The sequence below is a fragment of the Odontesthes bonariensis genome, chromosome 19, assembly GCF_027942865.1.
Source record: "Odontesthes bonariensis isolate fOdoBon6 chromosome 19, fOdoBon6.hap1, whole genome shotgun sequence".
NCBI lineage: Eukaryota > Metazoa > Chordata > Actinopteri > Atheriniformes > Atherinopsidae > Odontesthes > Odontesthes bonariensis.
In genome coordinates this window covers 25993666-26009485 of record NC_134524.1, presented here as the reverse complement: position 1 = coordinate 26009485, position 15820 = coordinate 25993666, and the positions used below count along the sequence as shown (strand labels likewise).

At 43.9% G+C, this 15820-nt stretch overlaps 1 protein-coding gene across 3 annotated transcripts in view; it reads left to right on the top strand.

Moving 5' to 3' along the window:
* Positions 1–15074, top strand: part of tbc1d14 (TBC1 domain family, member 14) — a 38393-nt gene extending 23319 nt beyond the window's left edge. For 2 of the 3 annotated variants that reach the window (XM_075450531.1, XM_075450532.1), the window contains 11 exons: positions 422–546; positions 2111–2193; positions 2275–2392; positions 3246–3352; positions 5522–5602; positions 5728–5816; positions 6073–6144; positions 8609–8737; positions 9504–9613; positions 10494–10752; positions 11728–15074. In XM_075450531.1, coding sequence (XP_075306646.1) covers positions 422–546; positions 2111–2193; positions 2275–2392; positions 3246–3352; positions 5522–5602; positions 5728–5816; positions 6073–6144; positions 8609–8737; positions 9504–9613; positions 10494–10752; positions 11728–11796 — 1242 coding nt within the window. In that variant the 3' untranslated portion in view covers positions 11797–15074. Of the gene's footprint in view, positions 1–421; positions 547–2110; positions 2194–2274; positions 2393–3245; positions 3353–5521; positions 5603–5724; positions 5817–6072; positions 6145–8608; positions 8738–9503; positions 9614–10493; positions 10753–11727 lie in introns of all 3 variants that reach the window. The other variant, XM_075450530.1, reaches the window with a different exon arrangement.
* The last annotated feature ends 746 nt before the right edge of the window (positions 15075–15820 follow it).

Here is a 15820-nt window from a genome sequence, read left to right as displayed (position 1 = left end):
AAGACTGTTATCACAAGGTTGTCAGGCCATTTCCTGGTGTTTCTCTTTGACTTACAGCCCATTACCAAGTCTTTTCTCTTAGTATTTGCTTTTTTTTTCTCCTTTTTATTTTATTTTTAACCTACATTCTCTTTCTCTTTCCACTACTTTGTCCGGCCACAGTATTAGTTACTTGGCCGCTTGTCTGTCAGTAATTTTTCGAGCAGCATAGAGCCCCCGATCTGCACATTTTGCTCACTCCGTCCTTCATGTCAGTCTACATTTCGTGCCCACGTCACTGCAGTGACGGCAGATAAAGGCCGAATGCCGTCGGGGCTGACCTCAAACGGAAGCCGGTTTGGCCCTGAAATGCTTCCTGTTACGATTGGAGTTTTTATGGTTCCTTATCTAAATTTAATTTATTCATTTTCTTTGTTTACAGGAATATGAAACAAAGAGTGGCAGAGCTGGACCTGGCAACCCGACATCTCCCAGGCAGGGTGTGAGGAAAAACCTGGACTTTGAGCCCCTCTCCACCACCGCACTGATACTGGAGGACCGACCTGCGTATGTAAACACACACACACACACACACACACACACACACACACACACACACAGTTTTGGTTATCCCACATTGTCATTCTTACTCACTTTTTTTTTTCACTTTTTTTTACTCACTCATTTCACTCAGTTTAGTTTTCTTTTGAGACAATTTAGGCGCTTTAGCTTTTTTCTTTCCATCCCTCTTTCGTTCCTTCGCTGTCGGATCATTAGACTTCATCCAGTATTTTTCCGGCTCACTCAGTTCCGGTTTGTATCACAGTTGGTAAGAGAGAAGCTCTGTTGAAAGATTAATGACCCTCCCTGAGCCTGGCTCCATCACTCTGCCCCCCCCCCCCCCCCCCCCCCCCCAAATTCTATTAGCAGACAGACAGACATACGCTGGGTTTCATTTGTCATTACTGCACAGCTCAACTTGAATGAAAACTAATTTAGCTAAACTTTATTTTCCACATGGCAGGTTTCCTCCAAACATTTTAAGAACAGGCAGCACACCACGCTGAGATTTTAAGCTAATAGCTCTTTTGGAATCAGCTTTTAGGGCTGTCAGACTGTTTTTCATGGATCCAGCTGGGAACAAAATGGGAACAAATGGTGTGTCTTTTTGACAGGCTGTTAGTAACAAAGTGTCTAAAGATACAGCTTGAAATAAAATGGGTTCTTTGCTAAGTTGTCTGATATGTGTAGAGGCAACACTAGTTTTTCCGTTTAGTCCGATATCTTTTTATGCTCAATTTTCTTTTTTCTTTTTCTTTTTTTATTTATTTACTGCGAGGTCAGTTTGAAGTGGTTCAATAAACGAACAGATTCCTCTGAAAAATGTCGGATACAAGGACCGGACTAAAAAAAAATAAATAAATAAATAAAAGTGGGGGGGGGGGGAGTGGGGGGGGAAGAAGTAGCTGAAGTCTGAAGAAAAACTTTGAAAGACCTTTGGAAAAGCCTGGGGAACTACTGCCTAAGACCACATTTAGAGATCACAGGAACGTCTATTTCCTTGGAGGCTAAATGTAAACAAATGAGGCTGGCTCGAGACTTCCATCCAGTACTGTAGAGTTACAGCATGCTGATGAGGTAGAAGAGGAAAGGAATCCGACTTTAGTGACGATCGGAGCTTTTAACCACATTCTTCAGGATCTGGGGAATCTGCATCTTAGTATATTTCCCCCCCTTGTGTCAGACCTGTCTGTGTTCATCAGCACAGTTTCTGAATGGAAACTTTTCATTTTCAGTTGGTAGATCTTTTATTTCGTGACTGTTGGTGATGCAGTATGATCGCAGTGTGCCGCTGTTTTTAGGATTAACTTTAATCAGATGTTGCGTTATTCGTCATCTGAACTTGAGATGCTTTTAAAGTAGAACTTTGGGGCAGAAATCCAGTCTGTATGCTCCTGTTGGGACTTTTTTTTTTTTTTTTTTTTTTTTTTTTTTTTAAGCGCATTGACCGCACCAAACACATAAAGGCTTTCCGTCTTCATTTTCCTCTCGCAGGCAGCATGAATAATGCAGGTCAGAGAACACACGGATGCTAACCCATTTTCCTTCCATGCACGTATGCGTTTTACAGTAATCTGCCTGCTAAGCCTGCAGAGGAGGCACAGAAGCACCGACAGCAGTATGAAGAGATGGTGGCCCAGGCCAAGAAGAGAGGTGAGGTTACCGGTTCTCTTTCTTAGGTCTCCATTCTGCTTTCCTCCAGTTTGTGCATCTAACCGCCTCGTTTTTCTGCAGAGTTGAAGGAAGCTCAGAGGAGGAAGAAGCAGCTGGAGGATCGATGCAAGCTCGAGGAGAGCATTGGCACAGCAGCCCAGACCTGGATCCAGGAGATCTTGCCTAACTGGAGTACAATGTGAGTACAGCAGCCACACTGGCTCAGTTGAGAGGGGAGGGAATATTTTCTGGTTTTCAAAGTGTTTCAGCAGGAAACAAACCACTTTAAACCATTGTGCAGGGAAAGTATTGGGAGGGCCTCGGATCTGTTGTGGATAGAGAGGCAGCGAGACTCACCCTTCTGGAAGCTCATGCTATCAGATGGAATGATATTCACGTAGACCGGCCGCCAAATGGGTTCAAGGCTGATAACTAACGTCAGAGCCGAAGTCGACAATGTTTCTGTTGTTTTATAAAGGAAATGAGTTGCTGTGGGCATCGTAGCATATAAAGCACATGCACTTTTAAAGGAAATGCCACCGGTACCCGATCATTTGGAGCGTTTCGCATAACATATCAGTTCTTCTCACATTTGATTTGAACTCGATGCCAGAACTACTTATCATAGGACGCCTTGGTGTTCACTAATCTTTCTGCTTCTTTCCGTCTAATCTTACGGAGCACTTGTTTAGATTGCGCCACTAAGCACTAAGTCTTTCTACAATGCTGCCAAAAACGCCCTTGAACCAGATGAGTTGTTAAGCTGTCACTCCACCCGATCGTCCTGTTCTCCTCTGTTAGATGTTCCCTTTAGCGTCACGTACTCTGCATTGTTCTACATTCTCAGTGTTGTCAGAGAGTTGTGACACAGAGTTTTTGTTGATGTGAGAATTGGTCGGAGACACTTCCTGAACTTCATGTGGGGTCGATGACTGCCCCCGTGTGGCCCTGGTTGATAAACGACGGCGTCTCCTTTGAACAGACTTCTCTGCGGCCCCTGATGTGCTCAGCTTTCTCTGAACTTTCCACCCACATGTCGCCCCCTGCTGCAGGTGTACATCTCGACGGGTGAGGGACCTCTGGTGGCAGGGCATCCCCCCCAGCGTCAGAGGCAAAGTATGGAGCCTGGCAGTGGGCAACGACCTCAACATCACCCACGGTACGTGGGACTGGGTGCGCATCTGAGTGTGTGTCATTCACGTAGGAGTTGAAGTTTCAGAAGGTCCGTCACTAAAGCCCATAACAGGCCTGCGATTTTTGTGGTTTCTAGATTTTAAATATCAAATACCTGCTTTTCGACCTCCAAAAGTTACGGATCTATTTCCCCCACAGGAAATGTTCTACCCTCGCACACAAAGACACAGAAACGAGTGTAGCAATTTGGCTCAATGTTTGTAATTGAGTAAGTGAAATGGATAGAAGAGGAAGGATGGATGTGTCTATTAATAAGTGGCATGGTCCAATGATTCCCGCTGTACAGGAGGCAGCGGGCGACATTTCAATCAGTTCTGAGATTATACACACACGCGCAAACACTCTGAGGGGTCATTCTTCTCTTGCTAAAAAAAGCATCAGACCACTTGCAGATAAGCTCTCTCTGGCTGTCTGCTGAGCCGTCTCTCAGTGCTTTGTTCTGCTCATCCCTTTGAGTGCGAGTGTGTCCTGACATACAGAACTGTGGCTCTATTCAGTGTTGAACCCTTTTAAAGGTTTTCCATCCTTTTAGAATTTGCAGCTCAGGAACCAGAAGTCGAACTGTTTCATCAGTGCAGGAAATGCTACAACCAGCATATCGGCTAATATCGCTGATGCAGTGCTGCCAACTGGCCCAATGCCTCATTCATATAGAAGCATGAAAGGAAAAATGTAACTTTCTTATTTCCAGCTTGACTGGATAAATGTCTTTAGAGATTTAAGGCAAAGAAACTCTGGAAGGTGAAAGGAGGGGTTGTTCGCCAAACAAGATGATGCTTAATGTGCTCGTTTATTAGCCGTTGGAGGACCGATCCCCTGCTGGGAGGTGCAGCTCATAAAGGCCATTACACTGCCTCCCGCGCAGGTGCTCTAATTTGTAAAATCCTCACTTCTTCCACAACCTGCAGCAAAGTTGCATTTTAATACAAAGACTTTTTAACGGCTCATTTGCAGAACAGTTACGGCTTTCACCCCCGCAAAGAAAATAGTACGGGATCTCCAGCTGTAAGAAATCCTCCATTAAGTAGCTCAGAAACCCAACTGCGGGGATGACGACCCCATAAATGGCCAAAGACTCATCACGATGGCCCCACTGCGGGGATTACGCCGAATGCACAGTTAAAAAGCGTGCGAGCTTAGCATTATTTCAGTCTCCAAAAGACTCTGCAGAGTGATACGCGTCTGTGCCGTGAGGGCAGGTGTGGCTTAAGTGGTTGATTCCTGTCGGTAAAGTGTGCAAATGAAAATAAAATAAAGCAGGCAGCTTCTGCACTGCAGTTGTCCACCACTTATCTACACTGTGAGTTACTTAATAATCATGCACATTCAATGGTCACTTTATATTTTTAAACAGTTTTTTTTTTTTTTTAATTGTTTTTTAAATTGTTTATAATTATATCAACATTTTTATTGCTTTATTATGTCTTGCTACTGGATGCTTGAATTTCCTTCGGGATCAATAAAGTATCTATCTATTTAGATATGACCATTCAAACAGACAAAGCTCACTTTTTCTTGGTCACACCTTCAGGTTTGAGGTTCAGTTGCGTTTTGGACACACTGAGAGCAGCGTATTCGTTCAACAGTCAGATTCCTCCTGATGAGTGCTCGTTCTCTAATAAATGTCTATGCGGTTAACTTGGAACTAATTAGGCTTCATGTAAACGATGAAAGAGCTCAAGAAGCACCAATGAAATTCTTTAGAATCCGTGAGCTGATCCCGAGTCTGAGGATATGAGAACATTGTACTGTGTACAGTATGTGTGATCAATAAAATTCCCCATCATATCTATCTTCAGTTCTCATTCTGCGAGGGGCTCGTAACTGTTGAATAAGTGCCGCTCAGGATGAAGGCCACCTCCGAAAGCTCATTACTTTGATGCAGCGTGTCATCAGGAGGGGGCAGCCGCAGGTTAAATCAGAGGCTGGCCCGTTCACTGCTCTGCAATAGAATAAATGTCTTCTGAAATGGAGCGAGATGTTCCCTTCAATCACCTTTTAGTGTTGCTGCTGCAGAGTAGTTTCATCACCTGAAGTGGTTTCTGTCCAGTCATCATGTTCTCCCCCCTCCTCCTCCTCCTCTTCCTGTCTTTCATATTGATTCCTCTGTGTTGCTGTTCCGTGTTCCCTGCAGAGCTCTATAGCATCTGTCTGGCCCGAGCAAAAGAGAAGTGGAAGAACTCAGCAGCACCCACCGCAGACACTGAAACTGAAGGTAGAAACGAGCCGCAAGCTCTTCTCGTTGCTTTTCACCTTGATTTTAGACCGAAGCGTGTTTTTTTTTTTTTTTTTTTTTTTTTTTTCTATGCGTCATGTGACGCCGCCACCCTCTCCCAGAAGTTTCAGGTTCTTCAGACCGGGAGTCGAGCCTGGAGCTGATAAAGCTGGACATCTCGAGAACCTTCCCCCAACTGTGCATCTTCCAGCAGGTCAGAGAGACACTCAGACATCACTTTATTTTTCCAGTTTTTACGCCAAAGGGGAAAAAAAAGTCACATTTGTACATCGGAGTACGAGGCCTAAAGGCAAACATGTCACATTTCGCCCAGTAAGAACATTCCGGCAGAGTAAAGCTGAGCCTGGAAGACAAAGAAAAGGGTGTGTGTGTGTGTGTGTGTGTGTGTGTGTGTGTGTGCACGAGTGTTTTTTCCCCATTGTCTTCATTATTTCTTTGCTGATCATCAGGGCGGGCCCTATCATGACGTGCTGCACAGCATTCTGGGAGCGTACACTTGTTACCGGCCAGATGTTGGCTACGTAAGTCACTCTTCAAACACCACATTACACTTTGGTGTGACACCGCGGCATATTTCATCAGTGGTAGTGCACGGTCCATGATTTTTATAAATGTGAAAAGCTGAATATAGTGACCACGCTCTAAGCTGGACCGTGCATTTCTGATCAGCATAAAGTATCAACAAGTCTTTGTAGTTTTATGAAATTGAGTTTCTGTTGTTGATCCTGTATTATACATCTGTTATGGTGGACTGAAACTGCTACCATCACACATATAAATGATAAATACGCAGATATATAAGTAGATATACCACATTTCATTGTAGCTTTTAATTATTTTGATTCATAGATGTATTTATCTTTGTATTATAAATCTGTATCTTATATTCCTTCACGCGTTTCTGCTTCATGATGCAAACTGTCTTTCAGAGTGTGTCACGGAAGGTTTGTTTTCTCAACACAGAGACCAGAAGTGGGGAAAGCTAACGGCCACGAGGCTCTGAGCAATGGCCTAAAAATAGTCGCTTTGTGTTTAAAAACTCTTAAAAACTTTTAGCAGATCAGCTAGTCACAGAGAAAACTCTCACAGTCCATTAGGTAGAGCAGCAATTTGCATTAGAGCTGCCTGAGTTTGAAAGTCACTGCACCCCCTCATTTGCATGCAGCAGAAATGCGTAGAAGGATGTAAAAACACAGAGAAATGTCAAAAAGAAGTGCATAAATAAATGGGCTTGGGAAACGAACAGGGGGCGAGAAATAAGAATATATCTTCAAATAAAAGAGGCGTTATGTGAATAAAAAAGAAAGTGAAATGACGATGAATCATGATAACAAACATTTTAAAAGGCAAAATAAATCGGTGTCAGTTTAAAGAAAACATTGAATTCCTACGTTTGAAATGGGGAAAATATCATTTTTGGGATTTGTTTTCTCTTTACTGAGCCTTTTATATATATTTTTGTGTTTATTTCTGATCGTGGCAGGTTTAGTCCTCCGGGTTCTCAGTCTGTAAGTTGTTGTTTTCAGAAAGCTGCCGTGCAGCCTCACGCGGTCGACTCCGTAGCCTCTGACGGGTGAACAGCAGCTTTATTATTTTGTGTTGTGCTAATAAATGTTTATCATCAAACATGGCACAGCACACGCCCCCGGTTTCCAACATAACACCCCCGCGTTCTATTCTTATCTTAAATGAGCAAAGTTTCTTTGCCGTCGGCCTGACTCACGGCGTCGCGAGTTTGATTTCAGCTGAGTGGGAGAAGTGGGCCCGACGGGAGGAGCGGAGGAGGCTGCAATTTCTGTGTGAGAGGTCAATATTTTCAGTACGAGTTACAGCTCCGTATAATTCCTGCGAGCTGTTTTAGGGCTTGACAAAAAGCAGCCAATCGTCATTAAAAGCTTAGAATCAACTGAATGAGTTGCAAATACGAGTACATGTAGTATTTTGACTAATCTGATTCTGAAGAGCAGATGCACGGCGTCTGCCAGCGTGTCAACAAAACCGTTCTGGCAGCTGACTGAAGAAATGATTTCTTCTTGAGGAAGATGGCAACACTAGCTGTACAGTGTGATGTAGCCCGAGCCGGCGGTGAGCTCAACTCCTCTCCAACGCTGCGATCGTCCGAGGTGGAAAACTCAAATCTGACACGATCCTCATCCTTCTGCTCGCATCGATTAAACAGAAAAGTAAGATGTTGCTTATTGACATTTTGGCGACTCCAGCATTGCACAGGCACGGGATCGATTCTCCGTTTTGTTACAGATTCCGATCTCTCGAGGACTAAATGCTCAACATTATCCGTCGGTTTGCGTTTCGCGTGCTGGGAGGGACGTTTCAGAATGATCTCATCCATGCTTTTCCTTCCTTCCAAGGACGCTTTCCTAACCCTGACCCTGATCCTGAGTGACTCGCATGCTTTGACCCAGTGTTCAGACCTTCCTCTTGGTGCTTATCTGTCTGCCATTGAATTCTTGAGACGTTGAAGTTTAGGCGTTTTTTTTTTTTTTCTGACTAACGGTCTCAGAAGGTAGGGTAAATGGGATTTTCAAAACAAAACCTTTTCACAGAATTGAGTAGCGATTTGTGCACATGAACGTTTTCAATATCACGTTGCACTCTTCGATTGAGTTTGTGCTGCACAGCCTGAGCCGTGCCTCCTCACCGCAGCCCCACACTGCTGTTTAACTGTGGGGAGAAATGACTGTGACTTCCTGCACTGACCCCAACCCCTATATACACACACACACACACACACACACACACACACACACACACAGTCGTGCATTCACCTCTCGTGCAGGTTTGCATCTAAACAATTTCCAGCTCAAAGTGCTACTATTACTTATTGGAAATGTGTCAGTGCACACCCGCTGTCACTTTCTCAGTTTCAGACTCAGAAGTCTGACTTTTCCACTCGTACGCACTCATATTACCACCCGTTCGGAGTCATTTGCTTGCTCTAACTGTGTGTTTTGCTGGTGTGTTCAGGTGCAGGGAATGTCCTTTATCGCAGCAGTGCTGATTCTGAATCTGGACACAGCCGATGCCTTCATAGCTTTTGCCAACCTGCTCAACAAGCCCTGTCAGATGGCCTTCTTCAGAGTTGACCACAGCCTTGTCAGTGCCACACACACACACACACACACACACACACACACACACTTCTACAACCGCAACAAAACACATCCACCCACCTTGCATCACCTGACTAGAATCTATACGGACACGACCTTACACTTTTTCGTCTGCGTTGTTTCTCGTTTGTCATTTGACCTTTGTTCCAGTGTTTGGAGTATCCAAACACTGAGAGAATTAGCATAGCGTGTTAGAAAAAGAGGAGCGTCATAGAACACAGCATCGCAAAAGCTAAAACAAACGATGTGAAGAGCACACTCGTACCATCTATGCGTCCAAAACCCAAAGACCTCCAGAGAGCTAACATTCGTATTTAAGAGGCCGCTTTAAGAGGTCTCTTTCATTACCTCACAAGTCCCAAAGGTTATGTTTAGGAATCGATCGCTGTTCACATTTTGAGTCTCTTGTTACAAAGTCTGAGTAACAGGCAGGGTTAAAAAAAAAAAGAAAAAAGAAAGTGGGTTTAAGTAGTTTTGACTCACTCTCTTAGATTTCTCAGAATAATTAATGAAGCAGTGCTTGAGCTCCAGCCTCTGACATTTTAACCACACACACACACACACACACACACACACACACACACACACACACGCCTGCTGTAATCTTGACCATCCAAACCTCCCAGCATCCTCTCTGCTGCCTGTTTACATTCAGCACATTTCTACACATGACTCAGGGTGGTTTGCCTGGTTTTCTGCGTGCGGGTTTCTCTCTTTAAGACCACCTTCCTCTCCTCTCCTCTCCACAGATGTTGACGTATTTTGCAGCGTTCGAAGTGTTCTTTGAAGAAAATCTACCAAAGCTCTTTGCACATTTCAAGAAGAACAGCTTGACTCCTGATATTTATTTGATCGACTGGTGAGTGGCTCTGTTTGTGTGACACGTCCACACCAACACCACGCTCCACATTACTGAGCCAGCGCCGCTCGTTTGAGTTATTTGCCATTGTGTCATTTGACACCCGTAGCAGTGAAGATGCGTTTGCTCCTCGCCTATAAGCAGAGTGCACTTTGTGCTCCATCCTGTTGAAAGCGTGCTGCATCACAGTTGTGTCACATATGTTAAGTTTCTGAGAAAACAGGATGGGCTGATTGTGCAGACGGAGGTCTGTGTCAGTGGTCAGGAAATGGTATAGGTGTTGTCCTTTTTCACAACACCCAGGTTCTTCTAAAAAAGCAGGACTGACCCACCTGTGTCCCTAACACACCACAAATACACGTTACCCATTTCCAGCTGTTTACAGAAGATGGGGGACTGAGATCTTTGTGCTTTTAAGGATCAAAGTTACCCCTTAAAAGTAAAGGTAACTCTTAAAAGTGGCTTAAAGGGAATTGATTTGATGGAACTCAATGACAACAATGGAGGTGGTTGTTTAGTTCAGACCGCAGCTCACATTTCGCTTTAACGAGCGCTTATGTGATCAACAGCTTTGCTGTTTTCAGAGGGGAAAAAAAAGTTTCAACCAACAAACTGTATGGAAGCAAATAATAGTCTGATACAGAGACCAGCACACGAGCAACTGCGGAGCTCGATAGTTCCCTAAATCGGACCAAAGTCCTGGACTTCTTTAACATTAACACGACTCCAAAAGAGTGATGTTGACCCGCAGCTCCTGGGTGTAGAAATAAGTCGCAGATGTTGTTACGACTGCTGGGACAAACCTTTTGCTAGCTTGTATTTGCGTGCTCATACACTAAAAGTGTCCTTCCTCCCCCCGTCTCCTCTTCGATTCCTCCAGGATCTTCACCCTGTACAGTAAGTCGCTGCCGCTGGACCTGGCATGTCGGGTGTGGGACGTGTTCTGCAGGGACGGCGAGGAGTTCCTGTTCCGCACCGGGCTGGGCCTGCTGCGCCTCTACCAGGACGTCCTGACCTGCATGGACTTCATCCACATGGCTCAGTTCCTCACCCGCCTGCCGGACCTCATCCCCGCTGAGCAGCTCTTCCAGCACATCGCTGCTGTTCACATGACGAGCCGCAACAGGAAGTGGGCACAGGTGGGTTCAAACTGCCCGTCTCCCATGCATCGAGAGGAGGAATTGATAAATTAATTCTCATTGTGAGAAGTTCCTGTTTCTCTTTTATTGTTATTATTCCGCCAGTTTTCGGCACCTAACTACTCCTGCACACTTTCAGCTATTTCTACAATTTTGGTATCAAAACGTTCAGCTCTTTCAGCAGATTCGTGCTATCATTTTTGGTGTTTTTAACTTTTACACTTTTTAAGATATTCAACTTTTATTCAAATTTCCCCGTCATTCAAATGAATGGAAACTGCTTTCAGCTCTTCCAAATCATCTTCCTCTTTCCAACCTAACTATTTCTGCATGCTTTCAGCGAGAGACACCATTCAAACTTTAAATGGGTCACAAGACATCCAGCTATTACCAATTCTTTCAGCTTTTTCAAATCTTCAGCCAATTTTGATATATGACAGTTTCAAAAACATGAACATTTTGCTCCTTCTTGATTTTTATGAATGAGCACACAGTTGAGTGCGTGCCGACAAGTTTCAAATTTCTCAGTTTTTTCAAACAAATTCCTCTCAACTTTCATACAGTTTAACTGAGAGAAACAAATTATACCTTAAAATGTAGGAAGAATTGTCCTCTTTCAGCCAATGTAACTACTAAAGAGCTCACACGTACAGAATTTCAGCCGTGAGCCTTGAACCGAGATCAACCTCTCAAATTCTCTGACTAACTCCAATGTTAAGTTTGGTAGTACACAAAAATCACAAAATTCCTTCAACCAATACCTCAGCAACAGTTTTTACTGCTAAAATTGATCATTGGTCAGCTATCCCCATTCAGCTCATAAGCATTCTCACTGCTGTTTCGCAGGAACAGCTCTTCCTAGTTTTATTTCATTTTATACGTTTCAAATCTTTTTCTTCATTTTTCACACTCATCGGCAGTTGTTGAATGGTCCAGATGGCGGTTAGAGTTTGTAACATCTTTCTATCCTCTCAGGTCCTGCAGGCTTTGACGGAGCAGAAGAAATTAGGAGCGAGGCAGTCCGGTGCTGAAGCACTGAGCTGAGATCAGAGGGAAACCATCGCACATGAACCCGCTCAACCAGACCCCCCCCCCCCCACAGCCTCCTCTTCTTACCGGACCGGACGGGCCCGAAAAGAGAGGGACCTTCCATCAGCTGTGGGACATCTCAAGTTGTAGCTGCTGTGATCACGCTCCTCTGTAGAGCCGGGTCACGGCTCTGACTCGAACCAGCACCCCGGAGGAGGGTCCGCCAGCGGAAAAGCAGGGGCGTGTGAAAGGAATCTGAGGCCTTATTTAACTCCCAGCACCCCCACCCCTCCTCAACCCCTCACCCCCCTCTGCCCAGCAGTGAACTGGAAACTGTAGCTGGGAAAAGGTGAAGAATGTACCACACACTCCCACATTCATGGAGGGACCAGGCTGACTCAGATCTCCACAGACCGAAGGAAACCACAGAGATACCAGTTACTACGCCAACTCCTCCGCTCAGTGTTTTAAGCTGCTGTCAGCGTCGCCTCTAAATAGAATTCCCCTCGTCTTTTGGTGAATTCATCTTTCCCCAATCCTCTTGATAATAGCCGTGTCAAGCGGAATATTGGCTCAAATCTCTGTCTCTGTTTCAGCACCTTTTTGTTCACTCATCACTTTCATCATTCCTTTGTCTTCTTCGGTGTCAGCGTTGGTTTCATTTGTCTCTAATCAGTTCTCAATCGTTCCATGAAGTCGGCGCTTCTGAAAAAGCTTTTTCTTTGTTTGTTTGTTTTTCGATGAAAACCCACAACGATGCAACGCGTGCTTCGCACTAGTTTGCAAACCTGACGACACGCTTGTTGTGTCCGGTAGCAACGCAACCACACGGTATGAGACCATAGGTCTCATAAGCTGCCTGTAAACTGTGTTTCACCTCCACGAAAGAGTTCTCTTCTGCTTGGTATATTTGAGGTACATTTCAGCTTGATTTTTCTTTTCTTTCTTTCTTTTTTTTATTTAATTTTTTTTGTGTGTGTGATTTATGAAGTTATTTAATATTTATCAAAAAGATTTAGACTTAAAACAGGACTCGCTCCAGTCAGATGAAGAGTAGCTGCAGAGCGTGTAAACGTGGTGGAGACGGTCTCCCTTCGCTTGCTGGTTAAAAAGGAATGTCCACGAGAAGGCACGTTGGAGCCGACTCACCTCTGCCTGACAAGAGAATATCCTTCCGCGTTGTCTTCACGTTTCCACGGTACAAACGCGACTATGTTAAGGGATGAGATTAAGACCGGAAAAAGCTGCTTTCCAACATTGCAGCCTGCGTCGCACCTTTACGTACGGCCTCCGATGTTCATATGCTCGATTGCACATTATCGACACATTTTTGTTCACCAAGTTGAATGTAGCTAATGCTCCAGTGCTTTACCACATTGGGCCAGTAATGAGGCCCGATTCCTTTATAAAGCGGTTTCTGTTTTATTGGAGCCCACAGATGTAAAGAAAGCCATCGGTGGATAAATTAAAAAGAAGAATTTTCCCAAAGCATAAGTTTAGATATACGCAGTTGTTTGTTTTTTTTTTTTTTTTTTTTCACAATGCAAACTAGAGCAATCACGTGCTGATGCAAAGGGGTTTTAAAGCACTTTAATACAAGCTTCGTGTCACGGCCGCAGGTCGCTGCTGGCTGTGTCAGGCTAAGCTGCAAATAACAACTACCCTGATTTCTTTTTTTTAGTACACCACCGCGCGCCGGTTCCAGTAACATGATGTGTTCTGCAGCGGTGCTCCTCACAGTGCAAGAAAAATAAAAAAAACCTGCTCCTCTGTGGCAGCGCAGGATGCGTCAGATTGGTCCGATTGAGAGGAAACTAGAATGGAAAACATTTCCTTTCACCAGCTGGAGTATTTGCTGCTTTTTCAGTCTGGAATATTTATTTATTTATTTATATATATATATATATATATATATATATATATATATATATATATATATAGTTTTGGAAACACCTGTCAGGTGCCGCCGGGCCCTTTGGGGTTGATCGCACCTGGCGTTGGTCAGGGTTTTGTGGCCATGGCGGTGTATTCACACTTTGGTAAATGTGTCATTTCCATCCTGCAGAAGCTGCATTATCTGCATTGTTTTGATCTGAGCTGTACCAAAGTGTTTCACTTAAATCACTTAAAAAAAAAAACAAAAAAAAACACTTTAGTGCAGTTTCTTTCTTTAAAGCCCTTTTTTTTTTTTTTATTTTTTTTTTTTTATTTTTTTTTTTTTATCCAGTCAAGTTTATCAGACGAATGAAAAATTCGATAGTTTAGAAACTGTCGAGGTCTGAGGAGGGTCCAGATGTGGCGCTTTAAAGAGCCGGAAAATGAGCCGTTTCTCGGTGGGAATGTTGTGTTTTTTTTGTTTTTTTTCTCTCTGCTGATTCTGTGTGAGATGGAGCGGAACCTCCTTTTTCCGTCCTGGAATATGTGTGACTTCTCTGTAACATAAGCGATGACTCTTGCCCCCCCTCTGAGGCGAGGCTGCTCCCAGGTTCGTTTTTTTGGCACAAGTGATGAAGCCCGAGACGTGTTTTAGGTTTAAAAACATGAAGCGCTTTTGAATTCCTCATCATCATCATCTCTGCCGCTCCATGGCTGCTAGTTGACAGTTTTTGTTTTTTTGTGTTCAGTGTGTGCAGCAGACTTTCTGATCACTCTTCTTGATGTGCACCCCCCCCCCCCCCCCCAACTCCTCCACTGTGGTCACACACCGCAGGACTGCAATAAAGCTTTTTGCACAAACATGTAAGCCTTTGAGTTGAGCTGTGCCTCGCATCATCACTCTCTGTCATCAGTCATGGTTTAAACGGGTTGTCGGGTTTTTCCTTTTTTTTTTAAAATTTCCATTTTATTGTGCTGATGTTACTGTGTGGGTCTTGGTTTGTGTGTGTGTGTGTGTGTGTGTGTGTGTGTGTGTGTGTGTGGTAAAATGGCATTTCCACAAAGAAATCTGTTTGTTTCGTCCAAAGGTGAAGCCTGGGCATTAATCGTCAGCTGCTGGCTCTATCAACACTACCTGCTCTGTCTTTAATCAACAGCACTTCAAAAAATTAAGTTGAAACTAAATTTGGAAGTGAAATATAACATAAACTTGCTTAGCTGTCAGGTTGATTTGCTGGATGTCTTGTTTTTATTTTGCATTGTCTGACAATTATATTTTCTTAAGAGACCCGTGTACTGTAGAGGACTGATAGACTCGGAGACGTCTATACGTGGAGACAGCAGAGGGTCATCATGCAACTGTATGTCACTTGAAATGTATATAAATGTTTTATTATAATAAAAAGATGTACATAGGAGCTTCTTTGTGTGTATTTCGTAAACACCGTGTAATTGTTATGTCTGGTTGACTTTGGTCTTTGGCCTCTCAGCATCAGGATAAGCCTGAGCAAATTAGTGATACTAAAGAAAATGGATGTTGTTTTCCTCCATGTAAGCGGTGTTTTGAATTTTGCATGCGTGACACTGCTGCGGGCGCTCTCCAAAAGAAACATTGCTGCTCATCTGTTTTTGCTAAAGGTCACATTACGAGCCAGAAGGCTGTTGGAAAAGTGATTGCAGTCAGACCAAAGAGAGAACACCACACTGTCAGCATAAGTCTCTTTTAATCAGTGAAGCACGGTGGTGGCAGCATCATGGTTTGTCCCACCTTGCTGCATGTGGGCTCAGACGACTTGGTAATGATGAAATAATGTACACTCGGTTGGGAAAAATGGTATTTGTCTGAAATTAATCTAAAACAAGACAATAGTTCTACACTGACGAGTTGTTTAGTAGAAGATTAGTTATTTAAGGGGGGGTAACGTGAACTCCTGATCTTCATCCTTAGACCCGCACACATCCCATAGTTGTGGCTACTCTGTTCAGAGGAATGAGCCCCATGTTGCAACTCCAACAGTTACCAGAGAGGCCCGCTAAACAGAGATCTGTGGGATAGCCAGCTACATCAATGGAAGATGGAGATGAAATCGACATTAACTCGGGTTGACATTGTGATGCTGGTGAAGAGCTGAATACAATTGCAGTGTGACATCAAAAAGTAAAT